Here is a 19,890-nt window from a genome sequence, read left to right as displayed (position 1 = left end):
TTCATTTTCTTCTAGAAATAGTTTTATAAATCGTTTATCCCCTCCCCTTATCCTCTCCCCCCAAAAAAAGTCTGGAGAATAAAAAAAAAACAAAAAACGATAAACGAATTCCTGAAAAAATTTTTGTAATTTTTTAATTTCGATTTTGTAGAGGAGGGGGACAACGTAATAAAAAAATAAATGCTGTCGCATTGTCGTTATTACTATTATTATTATTACTACTATTAATATTATTATTTAAAAAAAAAATGAAAACATTTATTTCTTTATAATAGTAATAATAATGATCGCAATCGAATTCGAAATTGAAAAAAAAAAAAAAACGTGTGTGCGTGTGTACATTTGTACAGCATATTTTTTTCGAACGATAAATTACGTCATATCCGGTTTCTAAAAAAAAAAAAAAATTTTTTTTGTTTTGTTTATTAATAAATTTTTACGACTTGAAAAACGTAGTTGTAATGTTAATCGTAAAATGTATTGTAAAAAAAAAACATTTTTAACATTGCCAACAGATGGTACTTTGATTAAACGATGTGGTAAACCCGGAAATTAAAATTGAATCAAACAAACAACTACAAACGGTTTGTTTACTTATAATAAAATATTTTAATCTGTTTGTTTCTTATCATTTTGTTATCAATTTCGTTTTTTTTTTTTTCGAGTTCATCATTTGTGGTAACAAAAAGAAGTAATTAGTTTTTCTTCCCGCCCCCTTTCTCAGAATTTATTTTTTCCAGTTTTTTTTTTCGGATGCGTTTCCGCCATTTTTAATTTTCAAAAAAATAAAAAATAAAAAGGAAATGTCTATCATTTTTCTAAAACTTTAACATTATTTTTTTTGTGTCTACCGTTAACTCTTCATCATCTTTTTACCTTTCTAATTTTCTTGTGACCACGAGCAAAATTGACTCCCGACCGCCGACTAGACTTGATTATTCAAATGTTGCCTCTTTTTCATTATAAAACTAATTAAGTTAAGTTCTAGAAACTTCTTTCTTTCTCCCTCCCTCCCTCCCTCCCTCTCTCTCTCTCTCTTTCTAACAACAACTTCGTGAGCCAGCCCTAATTATAATTTGAAACTCTCGCGTATTTTTAACCAAACCTCAAAGATTATATATATATGAAATCACTCATACCTATAGTACCTTTAAGTTTTTTTTTTTATTCTATGAAAACCAAAATAATAATAATAATAATAATAATCATACGTCATTTATACTTGAGGAGGTAAGTGGGAAGGATAAATGACAAAATGAATGAATGATTAAGAAAAGTTTTGGAAAAAAAATTTTGGCATTTATTAGTCAAATGAAACAGAAAAATTTTCGTAGCGTAAAAGAAAAAAATATTCGTCGTGGAAATAGAAAAGAAAAACTCGTTTCGAAAATAAGCAGGTACGAAGTGAAAAGAAAAAAAGAAATAAAAACGCCATCTTATGAAAAGAAGAAAATTTTGTTTATAACGCGAAAAAAAGAAGAGGAAGAAGAAGAAAAAAAGAAAAAAGGCGAGGAATGAAAGGTGAGCAAAGACGTGGAAGCAACATTTAATATGGCGTGAAACGAGACATGACAATTTTATTCATGATTTTATCAGGAATAAAAATAAATGCTAAAAAAGAAAAAAAAAAGAAAAATAAATAAATAAAAACTTTTTTTTCTATCTCTATCTTTCTCTCTCTCTCTTCTTTTTTTTATTTTTCTTTTTCCACGTCACATTTTCAAACTTCCGGAGAAAAAAAAAAAAACTTTCTTCTTTTTATTTATACGTACATTTTTTTTTTTTTATACTAAAAAAATTTTTTTTAAAATATTCGTATTGTAAATTTTTTTTTTGGGGGGAAGGGGAAGGAAGGGAGAGAAAAGGAAGAGAAGAAAAGAGAAATAAAAGATTCAACAAATGCGAAATAAAAAAAAAAAAATTTGTTGTCTTACAACGGAAGTGATTACCAAAAAAAAATTAATTAAAACCGGAAATTCAAAACTCCACCACAAAAACAATAATCTTACTATCGTAATAATAAACCCTCGTAATCAAACGTTTAAAAAAAAAAAATGGCGGCGCCATTTACAAGGGAAATTTTTATAAAAAGGTAATAAAATTATTTTTGTTCATGACTTTCTCTCCCTCGTTAATAAATCTACCTCCCCGCCTTTATAATAGTAATAATAAAAACTGGAAAAACTCGTCGTGATTTTGATAATTTTCCACTTCACCCCGGGGAGGGGGTGGAGGACGGGGGGTCCTTCCCCGTTACCCCAAAACGGGGCACATGCGTGAAAAGTTAAAAAAAAATTTTTTTTAACAAAAACGTAATCAAAGTCCGACAAACAAAGTAAAAATTTATTATTTTTATTATTATCGTTCGATGACCCTTTTCATTGATAACAAACATATTTTTTTTGTTTTTGTCCTATTTCCGTAACCGGAAACTCGTAGAAAATCGTTTGCCTTTGTCCTACGGTAGTACTGGCGTTTAAGTGCGTTCAAGCCAGAACTACAACCGTTTGTTTCTTTTTTTGTATTATCGATTTAACGAAATGTTTTACTTTATTCTTTTTCCACGACATAAACAACCGTCAAAGATTTTTTGCTTTCGTTTTATTGTTTTATTCTAGGAATCGATACAAACAGAATTGTTACGATTTGTTGCGATTAAGTTCGAACGAAAAACATAATTTAATAAAAGAGTTATTTGAATTCCGTGTCACGTGACATTTAAATTTTACACTTAAAGAAAAAAAAATTGAAACCGGAAATAGTTGAAAACCGATCAAATGAATAAAATGTTGTTATGCGTAATGAAATTCGGTAAAATCAATTTTATCGTTTGTCGTAATGTTAAATAAATATATTCGAATACAGTTCGCATTTGTAACGACCTACTCTTTTTTAAATAATAATACATACTGTTAAAAAAAAAAATTAATTAATGAAATAATTTTAATTTTTTTTTTTTCCTTGTTTGTTGATATCCTTTATATTTCAAACAAACAAACAAATAAAAACAAACACAAAACTCTCCGATTTATATAAGCGAAAAAGTAAAAAAGAAAAAAAAAAAAATTTGTAATTGGTAAAATAAAAAAAATAAAAAAAAAGCCATTGTTTGAGGGCAAAAATCCTGGGATGAAATTTTCTTAAGCTTGAATAAGCTTTTCCGGCTTTTGTTTATTTGTTTTATTTTTTATTATTATTATTATTATTATTATTATTATTATTATTATTATTATTATTTAACTGAAAAAGAGAATGAGAAAGAGAGAGAAAGAGAGATGAAAATAAAGTAATAAAAAAAAAGAGAGAGAGAGAAAAAGAAAAAAACAGAACGAAATTGTCGTTCTCGGAACGAGGAAAAAAAAAAATTTTTTTTTTAACGTAGTAGCAAAAAATTATTATTATTATTATTAATTGTTGATTTTTTTTTTCAATTTTTGGTTTTCTGCTTATTTTGTCGGTCGATTCGGTCGGTGCGCGATAAACAGCGTTTTTCACGTGACCTGTTGACAAAATTTTCCTTTGACGAAGAATGATCGAATCGATTATAACTTTTACAAAAAAAAAAAATTATTATTTCCGTTATGACAAAAAAAAAAAAATTATTATTTCCGTTATGACAAAAAAAAAAAATTATTATTTCCGTTTTGACAAAAAAAAGTGATATTTCTGAACGCGTTTGAACTCTTTCGATCGTCTTGTAACCTCTCGTAACGGAAACGTACCTTTGTCACTTTCTATCATTCGTAGTAATAGGATTTTTTTAAGATTTTTTAAAAAAAGAAAAAAAATGTTGAATAAAAACGCTTAAAAAAAAGGCATGCGGTTAACAGAATCAAAAAAGAAGAAAAAAAAGGAAAAAAAGGAAAGATTTTTCGATAAAAGAAACCTTTTATAAAAACCTTTGAGGTTCGAATCGCGTACAATTTATTACCTTTTTTTTTTTCCTTTTTTCTTTTCCCATACGTATGTATGTGTACTTACACATACAGGGGTAGAAAAAAAAAAAAGGAAAAAAATGTGCTCCGAGCACATTTTCGTTTTTTTTTCTTTTTTTTTTCTTCTCGCTTTGAATCTTTTTTTTTTAATTTTCCATTTTCTTTTTTTTTTTTTATTTTCTTTCCATTATATATATAAATTTTTTTACGTGTTTCCGTCGCGATTATGCCAATTTAATAACCGTGTGAAAAAAAGGAAAAAAAAACGAAGAGAATCGTCTTAAGTTTTCTTTTTCTTTTTTCTTCTGCTGTTAAATTTTAACTCGTACTTAGGATTTTTCTTGAATTTTCAAATTTTAATTTTTAAAACTATTGTTTGTTGTTACGTAAAACCCATTTTTTATTAACCTTTTTTTTTGTTTATATTTTTTTCATTCAGATGGCGTCCGTGAAATTACGCGATCTCCGCCATTTTGTTTTTATTAACAATTTAAACTTCGAGTAAATGAATTTTTATCTTGATTTTCACGTGGCGTCGTTCGTTTAAAACGAATCAATAAGAAAGAAAATTTTTTTTTTTTAATAATTTTGTTCTCGAACCTTCTGGTGATAGAAATAAAAAACAATTTTTAATTATCGTAAATAAAAATCGGAGAAAAGTTGTTGTAAACTTTGTTGTTTGGTCACGGAGAGAAATCATTTCGTCTTTTTTCGTTGTTGTTTAATTTACATAGATACAATTTCTATAAAATAAAAAGGAAAAAGTTTTTGATTTACGGAAACAGGGAAAACCCACAAAATCGTGACGTTTAAACCAAAAACAAAGAGTTGCGGTTAAAAAAAAAAAAAAAAATTTTCGCCGGTACGATATTCTTTTAAAAAAAAATCGATATTTTTTACACTTGAAACAAAATATATATATTTAATTTCAATTTTTGCTTGTTAGATTCATGTTTCTTTTGGGTTTTTATAAAAAACATGTTTTACGATCCGTATCGGTATTTTATTTCTGTGGGAAAAAACAATTTCACACGTGGTCGATGAATAATAAAACGATTTCGTCATTTTTAATAATTTATCGAAAAATTCATCATCATCATCGTCGTCGTTTGTTGTTGTTGTTGTTGTTGCTGTTTTTGCCGATTCGTAATTTTTTATTTTAAACTTATTCGTTTAATACCGAAACGTTCGCGGTTTTTCGCGTTCTCGTTCGTTCGAAATATTAAGAAGAATGAAATTTTTTTTAAAAAAAAAAGGTTTGGAAAACACGTGAGAAAATTCACGAATGCGAAAAACCATTAAAATCGTTACAACACAAAAAACATTAAATAAAAATAAATTTTATTTATTTAACTGTTTCGATTCGATTCGAACTGGAGAAAAAATTCCTGGAATCATCATTAATGAGATTTTATTAAAGAAGAAAAATTTAATAAAAAAAAAGCGGTTTATCCAGGTTTTAATACGATAAAAATTATTATTATTATTATTATTTTTAAATTGATAATTTTACGTAAGGAAAATTATTTTCGTTTTTCTCCAGAAATTCTCCAGTTTTTAGTAGGGATAAATCATCAATTAAAATTTATAAATATTATTTAAAAGGGAGTGAAAATTTTACGTCACCTTTTTCTTTTTTTTGTTTTCTTTCTACTGCATTTAACACCCTATTTTCTCTACCTCCCTCTCCCCCATTTCATCATCCTCTTACGTCACTAAAAGTTTTTAAAATTGACCAAATAAAAAAGTTTTAAATTTATTTGTGAAAAGTGGATGATGTAATTATATTTTTTTTTTAAATTTGGAAAAAAAGTAAAATAAATTTTAAACGGAGAGTGATTTTTTATTGTTTTTATTTTTTTACCCTATGGAAATGTACACCAAGTATAACATAAAGAAAATAAACACTCTAACTGTCACACTGGGTGAAAATTCATTTGTGCGGTGGTTTTAAACATTTTGGAATTTTCTTTTCTTTTCTTTTCGAGCATAAAATTAAGTAAAACATTCTGCGGAATCAAAATGTAATTTTATTTAACGTGAAATTTAAATTATCATCAAGGTAGATAAGGAAAAAGGTTAACGAAAGGATGGAGAAAGGCGAGAGGAGGAGGGAGGGAAAAGGCGATAAAAGGGAAAAGAGGTAAAAAAAGAATAACAATAATAAATAGGAAAAAAAAAAAAATTTAATTGCTTCAAAAAGTTTTTAAATTTAAGGTAAAATTAATTAGACGTAGAAATGAATTTATTATTGTTTTTCTAATATTTATTTGTTTTTATTAGAAAGTTTGCCGTTTGTTGTTTGTTATTCGATGAAACAACCCGTGACGTTTTAAAAGAATCATACATAAAATGGCCAAAAAAATAATGAAATTTTTTTCTTTTTCCCCCCTACTTCGAGTCACGATGACCGATTTGTTTGTTTCGCTTAACGAAAACAAACGCTTTGATTGTTTGTATTTTATTGTTTGATTTTATTGTAACAAACACGCAAAGTCGCGTTTGTCTTTTTGATAATAGGAAAAAAAAACGCGGTTGGAAAAGTAGTTTCGCACTTAGGACCGGTAGAAAAAAAAAAAGAAGGAAATCGATTAAAAAAATTTTTTGTTTTTATAAAAAGTGATGACGATAATGATAATGATAATGATAATGATGTCGATTATAAGGGGGATGATTAGGGGATGATGATAACTCGTAAAAAAAAAAAATATAAAATAAAAAAAATTTTTTTTTACAAGACAAAAGGGCGTCAGGCTGTTGCTTATATTTCAAAAATCATTAGCATAATGAGAAGAGGCTTCCACATGCATTTAATGGCCTTTTGGTTTTTTTTTTTTTTTAAAAAAACCCTCCCTTCCTCCCCCTTTAAAAAAAAAAAAAAAGAAAATTTTAATTCCGTAAAAGATTCATTCACTCATTCATTCTTTCATTCATTCATTCGGTTTCGATTCTCTTTTTTTTGAAACAAATCCTACCCTTAAATTTTATTAAAAAAGGGTGAACGCGTTAAAAAAATAATTTACAAAAAAAAAAAAAAAACAAAATCGATGATTGATTTATTTTGAATTTAAGTTAGGCTTTTACGATCGAGTAAACCTTTTGTTTTCCCTCTTTTCCCCTCCCCTTTCCCCTTTCCTCCCATTCCCTCCCTCTTTCTACAACATTCGAATCCCTTTTTTCCATTAAAACTTTTTTTTTTTTCTTCTTCTCCTTCTTAAATTTAAACCGTGTGATAGAAGCAAATTTCCCTCTTTTCCTATCTTGTGCGTGAACCTACAATGACGTAAATAAACATTTAAATTAAACGCAAATTTTTTTGAAAAATTGGCAACATCGCATTACTTTAGGAAATTCGTAAAATAAAAATTTTTTTTTTTTTAGGTGAAAGAATGAATATTTTTGTTTATACAAATGGTCGCAATTTATAATAATAAGAATATAAATTATGTTTTTTAGCAAAACATTTGCTCGGTGTAACAAACAAAAATTCCTGTTGAGTTTTATTATTATTATTATTTGTAATGAAACATAAAATAAAATTTATTATTATTAGTTTGCCTTTTTTTTCGCACCTCTGAAATTTTTTTTAGGTTTTTTTTTTTTAAATATCGTAAAATGCGTGCGTGAGTGCGTGCGTGTGAGTTTTTTTGCTACCATTTAAGAATGTTTTGTTAGTGTGACTGGATCGATAAAAATTATTGTTTAAAATGTAAATAAGTCATTAAATGTTTTTTTTTAAATTGTTTGTCCGGTTGTGATACTGGAGAAAAAAAAAAACTAATTAAAATTTAAGTGGTTGTCGTTGTTGTTGTTTGTTACGATTGTTTGGAATATTTTAAGGTTAAGTTTTTAGTTAACATAAGTTAAATAAGTTTTTGTTGTTGTTGTTCTATTTGTATCGTTCAATCGTTTTATTTTTTAATTTGTTGTTGCCAACAACTTTTTTTAAAAAGTTTTTTTTTTTTTTGACGTTTTATTTATTTATATTTAAATGAAACTTTTTTTTTTTTTTTTTTTTTAGAAAACATTAACGAAAGGCTTATTGTGTCATTTTAACCCTTAAAATTCTAAACATCTGTACACTTTTTTTTTCTTTTGTCTACGGTCTTTGGACGATGTTAACGTTTAATTACGTCATAAAAATGGAATGAAATAAAAGGAAAATTAAAATTTTTTTTTTTTCAATGAGAAAAATTTGAAAAATTCTATTTAAATTTATTTATTTTTATTTAAATTTCGATCGATTAGAAATTTTTTTTTTTTCAAAGGTTTGCAACATTGAAAAAAAAAAAAGATTAAAAAATGATTTTCAACTGATTGTGCGTAATTATAAGAATGATTGATTGAAAAAACGTGGAAAGAAGAAGAATAAGAGAAAAAAAAAAAAATTTTTTCCGAGTACTTTTTCCGGTCACGTGATTTTCCCCCACCTCTTTGTTCTTCCTCTTTCTCTTTCCCCGTCACAGCCCCCCAAGTATTTTTTAACTAACGGGAAAGTTCACTTTTCCAAAAAAAAGATGGTAATAGATTTGATTTTTTGAAAATTTTTTGATAATCTTAAGAGAAAAAAAAAATTTTCATCTGCTTTTTTCGTTCTTTCTTTCATTTCTTTTTTTTCTTTTTTTTTCCTTCTTTTCCTTTTTTTTCCTTTTTTATTTTTTTTGAACGATTGGAGTGAAAAGGTTTTCTTCCTTTTAATATTTTATGGACATGACCATCACCCTCACGTAAAACTCGATTGAGCTTAACGAAAGGTTCTTAAAAAAAAAAAAGGAAAAAAAGGAAAAAAGGAAAAAGGATTTTACTAGAAACTTACCTTTTTTTTTTCTTAAAATTTTTTTTTGAAAATGGAAATTTGTTTTTTTTTTTTTTGAATTTCGATCGTGTAATTAAAAATCTCATCGGATAAAATTTAAATTTGGAAACTTTTTTTTTTTTTTTTTGTTTCCTTTGGCTTTCATCCATTTTTCATCCTTTTTCTTTTTTTTTTTTTAATCAGTTTTCATTCTTTCTTTGATTTTTTTTGGGGTAGTATAAAAAAAAAAAAAAAAAACCAGTGGAACAAAAAAAAATAAAAATAAAAAATTCGAGATCGTATTATTATTATTATTATTATTATTATTATCATTATTATTATTATTATTATTATTATTATTATCATTATTATTATTATTTTTTGGTCTGTTAAACTTATGTTTTTTCCTTTGAGTCCCGCCGGCTTTTCGATTACGATTTTGTTTGTTTAGGATGATTCTTTTTTTTTTTCTTTTTTTTTTTGTTATTCTCCATTTCGTACTTTTTCCGGGTTTCTTTTTTTTTTTTTTCTACTGCTGCTGCTGGAAAAAAATGCTGGAAAAAATTTTTTTCATTCGATTTTGTTAAAACAAAAAATAATATTTACATGAATTTTATTATTATTATTATTCAAAGGAATTTATTTATATATGAAAAAAAAAATTTCAAAGGTTTCGAAATCAAATAACCTCTCGAATAATAATAATAATAATATTTGTTAATGAAAAAGGAAAGCAAATCTCAAATCTGAAATCTCACAACATTTAATTAAATAAAAATTTTTTTTTTTTTTTTTTTTTTACGTTCCAGTTTTTTTTTTTCTCCAGCTTTTCCTTTTTGAAATATTGCCGCGTATTTACATGCGCGTGTTATTTGAATGGGGGGCGTTACCGCCTGGAAAAAAAAAAAAAACAAAAAAAATAAATAAATAAATAAATTAAATGTCAAATTAAAACGGTTTTGTATTTAATTTACGATCGTTACGACAAACATTTAAGTTTCTGGGGGGGGGGGGGGGGGGGGGGGTATGTGTGTAATCTGAAAATATTTGAATACATAAACATGTAAACAAAATAATTTTAAAAAAAAAAACCGGATAAAATTACGACGTGGTTTTAGAAAAATAATAAAATACAAAAGAAAAACGAAACGTGGGAGGATAAGAATAATATTATAATACATTTGCCAAAAAAAAATCCGATACGATTTTTTTTTTCAAATCGTTATTTAAAACTAATTTTTTTTTTAAGTATTCTCACTTTTCTTTTTTTTTTTTCTACTTCCACGACTGATTAATTAATTAATAATAATAATTATTATTATTGTTTTGTTTTTTTTGCAGAATTTTTAACGAGTTTCGAGTGAAGAAATCGTATGAAGGAAGATACCATCGAAAAAGGTAAAAGATTTATTTTTTATCTTATCTCGTGCAAACACTTTTACATAATTTTTCCTTATTTTTTTTTTTTTGTTTGTAAAGTTTAACACCCTGAATTTTATAAGGGATGAAAATAATAATAATAATAAGTTTGAATTTTCGCGCGAAATGAAAATAAGAAAATTTGAGGTAGTAGACGAAAAGCGAAAGAGGTAAAAAGTGAGTTTTTTTTTTAATTTTGATAAAAAAAAATTATTAAAAATTAAATGAAGTAGGAGGGAGAAAGAGAGAGAGAGAGGGAGAGGGGAGGATAAAGGGAGGAACGAGGAGGAAATAAGAAAAAAGCGGAATAAAAGTAGGTGAAATGAAAAAAAAACTGAGTAAGTAAGTAAAAAAAAAAGGTTTTTATTTTATTTCAAGGGAAATTATTACATTGAAAAAGGCAATAAAAACGTTTCAATTTAAAGGTTCCGATTTCCGGTTGAAGCTTTAATTAAACCTGAGACATATTAGCCTTATTAAAGACATTTTTTTTTTCTTCCACGTCATCATTTTAATTAAAAAAAAAAAAAAAAATATTCTCGTGTCTGAACTTTCATTTTTTTTTTTTATTCATCTTATTCTTTTTCGTTTCGTCCGCCTTTCCCTCCTCTCCCCTCCTCACCTCGCCTACTCCTTAACCCTCTTTCCATTCCGTCTTAAGCTCCCTTATTAATAATAATAATAATAATAATAATAATAATAATGTTAATAATAATATTAATGATAACATCATTTCCATTCGCAAATTTCTTTTTTTTTTTTCTACTTTATTTCGTTATTTTTTTCATTATTATTATTATTATTATTAATAATGTGTATTTTATTTTGTTTTCTTCAAAAAAAAAAAAAAAAACGACGTGGAAGGAGAAAAAAAAAATTGCTTCAGTGATAAGCATTATTCCACAATGGCAAAAAATAAATTAATAAAAAAAAAAAAAGAAAAAAAGAAAAAAAGTTTTAAATTTGATTTTTTTTCTCTCTCTCTCTATCTCTCTCCCTTTTTCTACCCTCATTTCTCTCTCTTTCTCTTTTTCTCATTTTCCTTTTTAAATTCTCTTTCCTTTTTGTTTTTAACGTAAAACGAACATTTGATTTTGACACTGTATATTATTAGTTTATTTTTTTTTTTAAGGGGAAAAATAAATTAATTTTTTTTTTCCATTTAAATTATCCAAAGGTTTTTAGTGCCCCGAAAGATTTCTAAAAATTTCTAAAAACGTTGTGGTATCATTCGAAAATATAAAATATTAATCAAAATTAGTTTCTCTCTCTCTCTTTTTTATCAGTAAAAAAGGTATCGTTGGTCTTCAATGTTTTTGAATTCGATATATCGATATGTGTAAAACATAAAATTTTTTAAATATTCTCCCACGAAAAAGAAAAGTTTCCATCCGTAATACTAAAGCCACGAACGGGAGGGGAAAGGGGCGGAGAGAGAATCAAACGTGGACGAAATGATTCTTTTGTGAGTGGAAAACAAATTTTTCGAATTTTCGATTTCGTTTTTATCGTTCGAAAATTACAAAGACAAAAGAGATTAAGAAAGGAAATAGGAAAAAAAAAATTTTTTTTTTTGGCTCCATTTTGGGTTTCGTTTGTCCATTTTTTTTTTTTTTTTTTTTTTTTTTTTTGAGAATTTATATCGTCGACCAATTATTTTTCGAAAGATATTCAAAGTTGGTTATTCTCTTTTTTTTTTTTAAAAAAAAAAAAGTAATGTTTCACAAAAACTATTTTCTTCCTTTTTCCGGCGGCAAAGGAAACCCATATTTCTCTATGATTTAATTTGGTTCCTTTTTCGGAACACTTTAGATTTTTCCATTGCCAAATTTCTGTCTTGCGTCAAATTTTTTTCTTTTTTTTTTTTTCTCCCTACAAAAAAAAGAGAGAGAGAGAGAAAATGGTAGTAGTCTTCATCGTCGTTCGTGAATTTTCGTGTTTTTTTTTTTTTTTAAATTATCGATTGGTGGTAATTTTTCTAAATCGAAAATGATTTTTGTTTCTTTCCCCTCCCCTCCTTCTCCTCTTTTTATTTTATTCTTCTTTTTTTTTGGGAGGAGGAGGAGGAGAAAAAGGAGAGGAGGGATATCGTTTTCAAAAATGAAAAAGATTTAAGATACTTTCCGATGGATTGTCGTTATTTAATCGTTTGTTTGTTTGTTGTTTGTACTACTTTTATTTTTTCTTTTACAATTCTTTTCCTTTTTTATTTTCCTTTTGCTTTATATTATATATATATATATATATATATATATATAAAAAGTTAATATAAAAATTGCAATTAATCTTTCTGTCACAATACATCTTTTTCCAAGCGGAAAAGACCGTCTATTGCCTTTTAAATTTTTGAATGCTTTTAACCGAAAGCAAAAGCAAAAGCAAAAAAAAAATTTTTTTTTTTTTTTTTTTTTTTGGAACAAAAAATTGTTTTCGGCTGAAAGGAAAAACTTGTACTTTCAAATGTTTATTTAATTCTTTTTGCTTTTTTTTGTTTTTTTTTTGTTCAAATTTTCTATTTCGTGGAAATAGAAAATTTGGAACGAATCAATAAATAGAAAGAAAGCGAAAGTTTAAAAAAAAACTTTCAACCTTTTCCCGTAGGAAAGAGTGTCAAAAAAAAAAAGAAAGGAGAATGTGGGAGAAAAGGAAGGAAAAATAGTGAAGGGGAGAGAGGGAGAGAGAGATGGGGGAAAGGGAGGGGGGGGTGGTAGGAAGAAGAACTTATAGCAAATTCCAGCATGTGTGCATAACGTTTTACAAGTAAATATTTAACAAAAAAAAAAATTTTTTTTTTTGGAAATTTGAAAAGTTAAATTTATCAGAATTTAAAAAGGAAAAGGGAATGGAAAAATGAAGAGGAAGTGGTAGAAGGGGAAGAGGAAAGGGAAAAAGAGAAAAAAAATGGGGGGTGGGGATGTGACGAATAAAAAAAAAAAAATTGTGGAAATGAAAAAGAAATTTAAAATACGTAAATACTTGTAACGTTCCCACTCTCTCTTTCTCACTCTCTCTCATTCCCCCTTTCCCTCTTTCATTCTTCTCCTTTCTCTCTCTTCATCGCAATTATTTTTACATTCGTGTCAGGTACTCCATGATTACTTCAATTTCAAATTGGAAAAATTCTAATTAACTTTAATTTATTGTCTCGATTAAAAAAAAAAATTAATTTTTATTTTCATTCAGTTAAAAAAAAGGAAAAATTTTTAACTTCTTATCAGCCAAGTGTAAACGTATCTACCCACGCACACCCACACGCACGCGCACACCCTAACAAAAAACCTTTTTTTTCAACGAGTGTTTACATACAAGACCAACACTTTTTTTTTTTTTGAGGGGGAAAAAGAGAAAAAAATCCTTTTTTTATTTTTTTTTTAAATTGAAAACAAGGAATCTGCGTAGAGAGGTCAAAGGTGAAAATGGAGCAAGAGGAGAAGAGGGAAGAGAGGGAGAAAGAGAGGTTGTTCGGATAAAGTGAAAAAGATTTACAACGCGTGAGAGAAAAGAACCCTTGGAAGCTGTAATTAGACTCCGAATGATCCCTCCAACCCTTGTAAATGTTTTCTCAATCTGGAAAGTTAATTCTGGACCAGACAGCACACGATTAGACTTTAGTTAAAAAACATTAATTAGAGGTGGCGGTGGCAGTAGTAGTGGTAGTGGTAGGAACACTAGTGGTGGTGGTAGAAGGGCGTGAATGATAAATTTTTAAGGTTTTGGGCGTGTGCTATGGCGACGTTTTAACGTATTTTCTAGTAATTCTTTTAACCCCAAACGTTTTAATTATTCATTCAATCTATACATATATATTTGTTTACGTATATATATATATATCAAGTTATTGTGGTTCAAGGGGTCTTTTAATAATTATCATCGTGTGACGTTAACAAGAGACAAATTATTAGTGTCGTCTGCTTTTTATTTACTTATTTATCACACACGCAGCCTTTTAAAATATCGTGTTTTTTCCCCCCTTTTAATCGTTTCTCTTGTACGTCACGTTTCGATTTGCCAAGAGGCGATTTTCTTTCAGTTTCTTTTTTACTCCCCCTCCTCCCCTTTCCCCTTCCTTTTTTTTTATCTCATTTATAATAATTTTTCATTTTTTACTTTTTCAAAAAGTTTTCCCTTAAAAATCCGTTGACGTAATTCTTTAATAATTACTAAAAAAAAAAAAAAAATTATTAATTAACAGAATAAAAAAAAAAAAAAATTAATGATTTCAAAAACTAACTGACGTGAAGCATTAAAGTTTTAGGCTCTTTTGGTTTTATTGAAAACCAAGTTTTTTGTTTTTTTTTTTTTTTTTTTTTTACTCTCCCCTCTCTCTTTCCTTCTTCTTCCTCTTTCTCTTTCTCTCTCTCTCTCTAACACGAATTCATTTTTTTTTTCCTCTCAGCATTCAGTGAATTTTCTTTGGTTTCTTTTAGAAAATAAATTTTTTTTATTCTCATTTGGTTTAGGTTTTTTATTTATTTATTTTCATTTTTTATTTTAAGGGATGAAATTATGTTTATAGCCGCGAGCTTAATTACGCGGGTTTTTTTTTTTTTTTTAAATAAATGCGTGTGTTTGTGCGTGTGTGAGCGTATGTTGTTTCGTGCCACGAAGTGATGAGTTTTTTTTTTTTTTGACGTTGGAGCTTTTATTTGTTTTTTTTTTTTAATTTATTATTTTTCTCTTTTATTTTTTTTTTAATTCGCCCGCTTGTTTGTTTGTTTGTTTGCTTTTTTTTATTTTTATTATTATTAAATGATTGATTTGTGAAATCGTTTTACCAAATTGATTCGGTCTTTATTATTATTATCATTATTTTTTTTTTAAATTGAAAATTCAACGTTTAATAATGAAGACGATGTTTTTTATTATCGTTGTTATTATTACCATTATTATTATTATTATTACGTTTTGATTTTATTGAACTTTTATTGAAATGCGAAGTGGAATGGAATTTTTTGGTTTTTTTTATGGAGAGAAAAATCGGAAGAGAAAAAAAGAGAGAGATGGAAAAATGAATAATTATAATTTTGAACTTCATTTATGTAATTAATGTAAATCTATTGGGTTGTGCAAATAAAAAAAATAAAAACGACGTTTTTATTTATTTAATTTTTTTTTAATTTTTTAAAATGTTTAAATTTATTTATTTAAATTATGCGTTCGGATCGGTCGTTATTTTTTTCCCTTCCGTAATTTAATTCTTTTTTTTTTGTGGCGGAAACCAGCAAATAGTTTTTTTATTATTCATTTTTATCTTAATATTTTTTTATATAAAAATGGCAAACTTTATTAAATATTACTTGGTATGCAGCATTCCGCAAATCTAACTATGCGATTTCTGTAATCGTAAAAAGTACTATAGTAAATTTACAAAAATTTCTAAAATGAAATTTATTAAGGGATCGGTTGAGAATACGTGTACAGCAATTAGTGTTTATATTTTTAGAAATAAAAACATTTCAAAAAAATCAAAAAGATTTTACTCAGGTTCCACCGAGAATTGAACTCAGATCGCTGGATTCAAAGTCCAGAGTGCTAACCATTACACCATGGAACCCGATGAGTATTGCTGACTTTGACGGCAGCGATGTGTTGCTGTATCAGTAACGACGCGAAATAAAATATGAACCTGAAATGTTCGGCTGTAACACAGCGAGCAGCAAAAAGAATTTGTACAGGTTCCACCGAGAATTGAACTCAGATCGCTGGATTCAAAGTCCAGAGTGCTAACCATTACACCATGGAACCCGATGTTTACTGCTGAAACTGACAACACCGATGTGTTGTCGTGGCAGTAAAAACGTGAAATAAAATATGAAAGTAAAATATTGGGCTCTGGGCAGCAAAAAAGTATTGAACAGGTTCCACCGAGAATTGAACTCAGATCGCTGGATTCAAAGTCCAGAGTGCTAACCATTACACCATGGAACCCGATGTTTACTGCTGAAACTGACAACACCGATGTGTTGTCGTGGCAGTAAAAACGTGAAATAAAATATGAAAGTAAAATATTGGGCTCTGGGCAGCAAAAAAGTATTGAACAGGTTCCACCGAGAATTGAACTCAGATCGCTGGATTCAAAGTCCAGAGTGCTAACCATTACACCATGGAACCCGATGTCTATTGCTGAAACTGACAACACCGATGTGTTACAGTGACAATACGAACATGAAAGAAATTACTAACCTATCGCTTATAAAACCACGATCGATAGCAAAAAAAATTTGTTCAGGTTCCACCGAGAATTGAACTCAGATCGCTGGATTCAAAGTCCAGAGTGCTAACCATTACACCATGGAACCCGATGACTATTGCTGAAATCAATGAAACCGATGTATTGCTGTGTCAGCTAAGACGAAAAATAAGTAAATAAATAAGTTAAACCTAAAAATTGCCTAAGGCAGAGCCTACTTAATAGGCCACTGTTTAACGATCAGTTAACAAAAAGAATTTGTACAGGTGTCACCGAGAATTGAACTCAGATCGCTGGATTCAAAGTCCAGAGTGCTAACCATTACACCATGGAACCTGTTGACTACTGCTGAAATCAATGGGACTCATGTATTGCCGAGTCAGCTAAGACGAAAAATAAGTAAATGAATTTTCTATACCTAAAAACACACAGTTTCGACCCTATGTAAGAGCCTATGACATAGGGAACAGTAACAAAAAAGTATTAAACAGGTTCCACCGAGAATTGAACTCAGATCGCTGGATTCAAAGTCCAGAGTGCTAACCATTACACCATGGAACCCGACGAAAGGTTTAAGTTTCATATTTTTCAAATGCTTATAACCGTAAATGCATTATCTTAATTAAAAAACGTGAATTATTAGTTTCAATTTGTGACGTCAATTTTAAATAATAACAAAAACAAATAAATATTTATCTTAAATCAATTAGGTAAAATCAATTATCCGTATCGGTAACGTTTACTCGTTTTTATTTTTTCCTCCTTTTGACACGATATGTGAGCAGGTGTGAGAACGAGACGCACGATTCAAATTTTTTTTTCTTTTTTCTAATAATTTTGCAATGTAATTTTTAAAATTTCCAAATTCAAATAACCTTTCGTACCTTTGGTACCTAAACGACGTTCAATTACTATCCATTCTCAAATCAATAATATCTCATATCCCATTTCATGCAAAAATTTTCTTATTTTTTAGCTTTTTCTAGCTTATTCTTTGTTTTCTCTCTCTCTCTGTCTCTCTCCCTCACGTAAAAAAAAAATACGGTATCCAAAACGGAAAACAAAAACCATCCCCAAAAAAAAAAAAAATTTCCTCTTTTTCCTTTTTCGTTAATCGTTTTTGGCGAATAATTTATCGCCATATTTGTTTATTCATTTTCATTTTCGTTTCGTTTTAATATGTTTTTTTTTTTTTTTCATTAAAATAATTTGGAAAATTTCCAGGAGCTTATTGGCCGTTTCATTGACTTTTCATTTAATTTTTTTTTTTTTTTTTAATTCTCACCTACAAATCTTTATAAATATGTATAATTGATTACGCGACGAGCAGGTAGATAACAGCAGGAATTCGGTTATAAAAAGGTTTGGCAGCAACATCACACGCGAGATCTGAATCTAATGAGATTTAAAATTAAAAATGGCCGTCGTTTCATTAAAAAATTTGAAACTTTTGTAAATATCGAGAGATTTAAAATAATAAATATAAATAATTTTTAAATTGCAATAATTAAATTAAATTTAAAAATTAATTGAAAATGAAAAAAAATTTTTTTTATGTGACTTTACTTCCTGTTAACGTTTGTCTCTTTCTAATTTTCATTTAAACGCAAACACTCAAAATTTAATTGAAACGGATAATATTTGCTCTACGTCAGAAAACAAATTTGTTTTTATAGGATAAATCGAAAATAAAATATTCATTCTTGTATTTATATATACGTATACGTATAAATAAATGAAAATTCGATACGAGTTTTGCTATCGTTTAACGATCCGTCTATTAATAAAAAAAAAAAAAATCAAAAAAATTAAGTTCGTTGAGTTTGTTGTTGTTTGTGTTACGGATTTTGTTTTTGCGGTCGTTAAATAATTTAAAGAGAGAGAGAAAAAAAAGGAAGATAATTATCATTATTGTTTTGACTTTTTGAAATATTTAAAATCATTAAAACGTTTTGAAAATTTTGAAAGATTATTTTATGTAGAATAAAAGATGAAAAGAAAAGTCTTTAAGGGGAAAATTTTCCGAAAAAAAAAATATATATAAATAAATTTTATGCAATAGTGAAATCGGATGAGCTTTTAGGTTGGGTAAAAAAAAAATCATCATCATTATTATTATCATTATTATTATTTTGGAAATGTTTTGTGGAAAATGTGAATCCCTTTAGTTGAAAACCGAAGCGAAACGTTGGAAATTTACAATTCATTAATCATATTTATCATTACAAGTGGCTTAAAAACGTCTTCAACAATGAAAATTTTCCTTTCCAGTTTATTCTTTCACTTGGATGCTCCTTTCCATTCGCCATCTATCATTTTTTTTTTTTTGTTAAGTTGGTAGCTATAACCAAGTTGCGTGCAAATGAAGTTTTTCACTTTTTAATTTTATTCTCTCATCTCTTATTCTTCGCATATTTATTTTTTTCCTTTCCATTCCCTCCTTTCTTATTCTTATTCTTTCCCTTTCATTTCATTTTCTTTCCTTCTCACGGTTTATTTCCTTTTTTTAAATAAAACGAAAATTCTACCGGTTTTATTTTTACCCCCCCGCCCCGCAATCTTGCCCAAAGGTCCATTCAACGAATAAAATCAAGGAATGACTCATTTTTTTTTTTTTTATTAAAAAATCACGAATTCGATTATTAAAAAATTTTTAATACGTGTTGGTAAAATGTTGGGGAGGAAAAGAGACAGAGAGAGGTGGAGGGAGAGAGAGACAAAAATGTATTTATTTACGGAAAGGTTAATTAGTTAATTAATTTATTTCGTAAAATTTTTCCTTCGGGTAATTTGTCGTACGTGTTTAGCGATACACTCACATTCACATATATATATATATTAATATACGAACCTTTCAAAAATTTTTAAATGTTTTAATTTAATTACGGTATTATTATTATTATTATTACTATCATCATCATCATTATAAAAATGCGACCGAAATTTTAATAAAAAAAAAAAATTAATTATTATTATTATTATTTTTCGATTTTACTAATGCTGCGACGATGGAAAAAAAACAATACAATACTCCATAGAATATTACATTATTAAATATAATGAGTGAATTAGTTTAATAATAATAATAATAATAATAATAATAATAATAATAATAATAATAATAATGATGATGATGATGACGACAATGATGACGACAATGATGATGATAATGATGATATCGGGTTTTTCGAATGAGAAAAAAAAAAAAGAATCGCGACGATTTTTCATTTGGGGGTAATTTTATTTCTTTCTTTTTTTTTCTCCCTCTCTCTCTCTGTCTTTTTCCCTCTCTTTCTCTCTTTCTTTCTGTCCCTGTCCCGACTAATGATTGTATTTCAGGCAGGGGAATTTAAAAAAAAAAAAAAAATGAAATAATTGCTGGAAAAACTTAAGAGAGTGAAAAAATAAATTGAAAAATATTATTATTATTGTTATTATTATTATTATTATTATTATTATTATTATTATTATTATTATTATTATTATTATTATTATCATCATCATCATTATTATTATTATCATCATCATCATTATTATTATTTAAAAAAAAA

At 27.4% G+C, this 19,890-nt stretch overlaps 1 protein-coding gene and 7 non-coding genes across 8 annotated transcripts; 1 reads left to right on the top strand and 7 right to left on the bottom strand.

Moving 5' to 3' along the window:
- Positions 1-5,808: 5,808 nt before the first annotated feature.
- On the top strand, positions 5,809-6,303 carry Phum_PHUM077510 (uncharacterized protein; the record flags this gene model as incomplete). Its single annotated transcript, XM_002423618.1, has 2 exons — positions 5,809-5,879; positions 6,219-6,303. The coding sequence occupies 2 exons, from the start codon at positions 5,809-5,811 to the stop codon at positions 6,301-6,303; spliced, it is 156 nt and encodes a 51-aa protein (XP_002423663.1).
- A 9,328-nt stretch (positions 6,304-15,631) lies between these two features.
- Phum_PHUM077500 lies at positions 15,632-15,703 on the bottom strand. Its single transcript has one exon. It is a non-coding gene; the product is annotated as a tRNA-Gln (tRNA).
- Positions 15,704-15,822: 119 nt separating this feature from the next.
- On the bottom strand, positions 15,823-15,894 carry Phum_PHUM077490. Its single transcript has one exon. It is a non-coding gene; the product is annotated as a tRNA-Gln (tRNA).
- Positions 15,895-16,005: 111 nt separating this feature from the next.
- Phum_PHUM077480 lies at positions 16,006-16,077 on the bottom strand. Its single transcript has one exon. It is a non-coding gene; the product is annotated as a tRNA-Gln (tRNA).
- Positions 16,078-16,188: 111 nt separating this feature from the next.
- Phum_PHUM077470 lies at positions 16,189-16,260 on the bottom strand. The gene has a single exon. It is a non-coding gene; the product is annotated as a tRNA-Gln (tRNA).
- A 116-nt stretch (positions 16,261-16,376) lies between these two features.
- Positions 16,377-16,448, bottom strand: Phum_PHUM077460. The gene has a single exon. It is a non-coding gene; the product is annotated as a tRNA-Gln (tRNA).
- Positions 16,449-16,603: 155 nt separating this feature from the next.
- On the bottom strand, positions 16,604-16,675 carry Phum_PHUM077450. Its single transcript has one exon. It is a non-coding gene; the product is annotated as a tRNA-Gln (tRNA).
- A 153-nt stretch (positions 16,676-16,828) lies between these two features.
- Phum_PHUM077440 lies at positions 16,829-16,900 on the bottom strand. Its single transcript has one exon. It is a non-coding gene; the product is annotated as a tRNA-Gln (tRNA).
- Positions 16,901-19,890: the final 2,990 nt, after the last annotated feature.

This window comes from Pediculus humanus, genomic scaffold (assembly GCF_000006295.1).
Source record: "Pediculus humanus corporis 1103172107427 genomic scaffold, whole genome shotgun sequence".
In the NCBI taxonomy this organism is placed as follows: Eukaryota; Metazoa; Arthropoda; class Insecta; order Psocodea; family Pediculidae; genus Pediculus; species Pediculus humanus.
The sequence above is the reverse complement of the archived record's forward strand: the minus strand, read 5'-3'. Positions and strand labels throughout refer to the sequence as shown.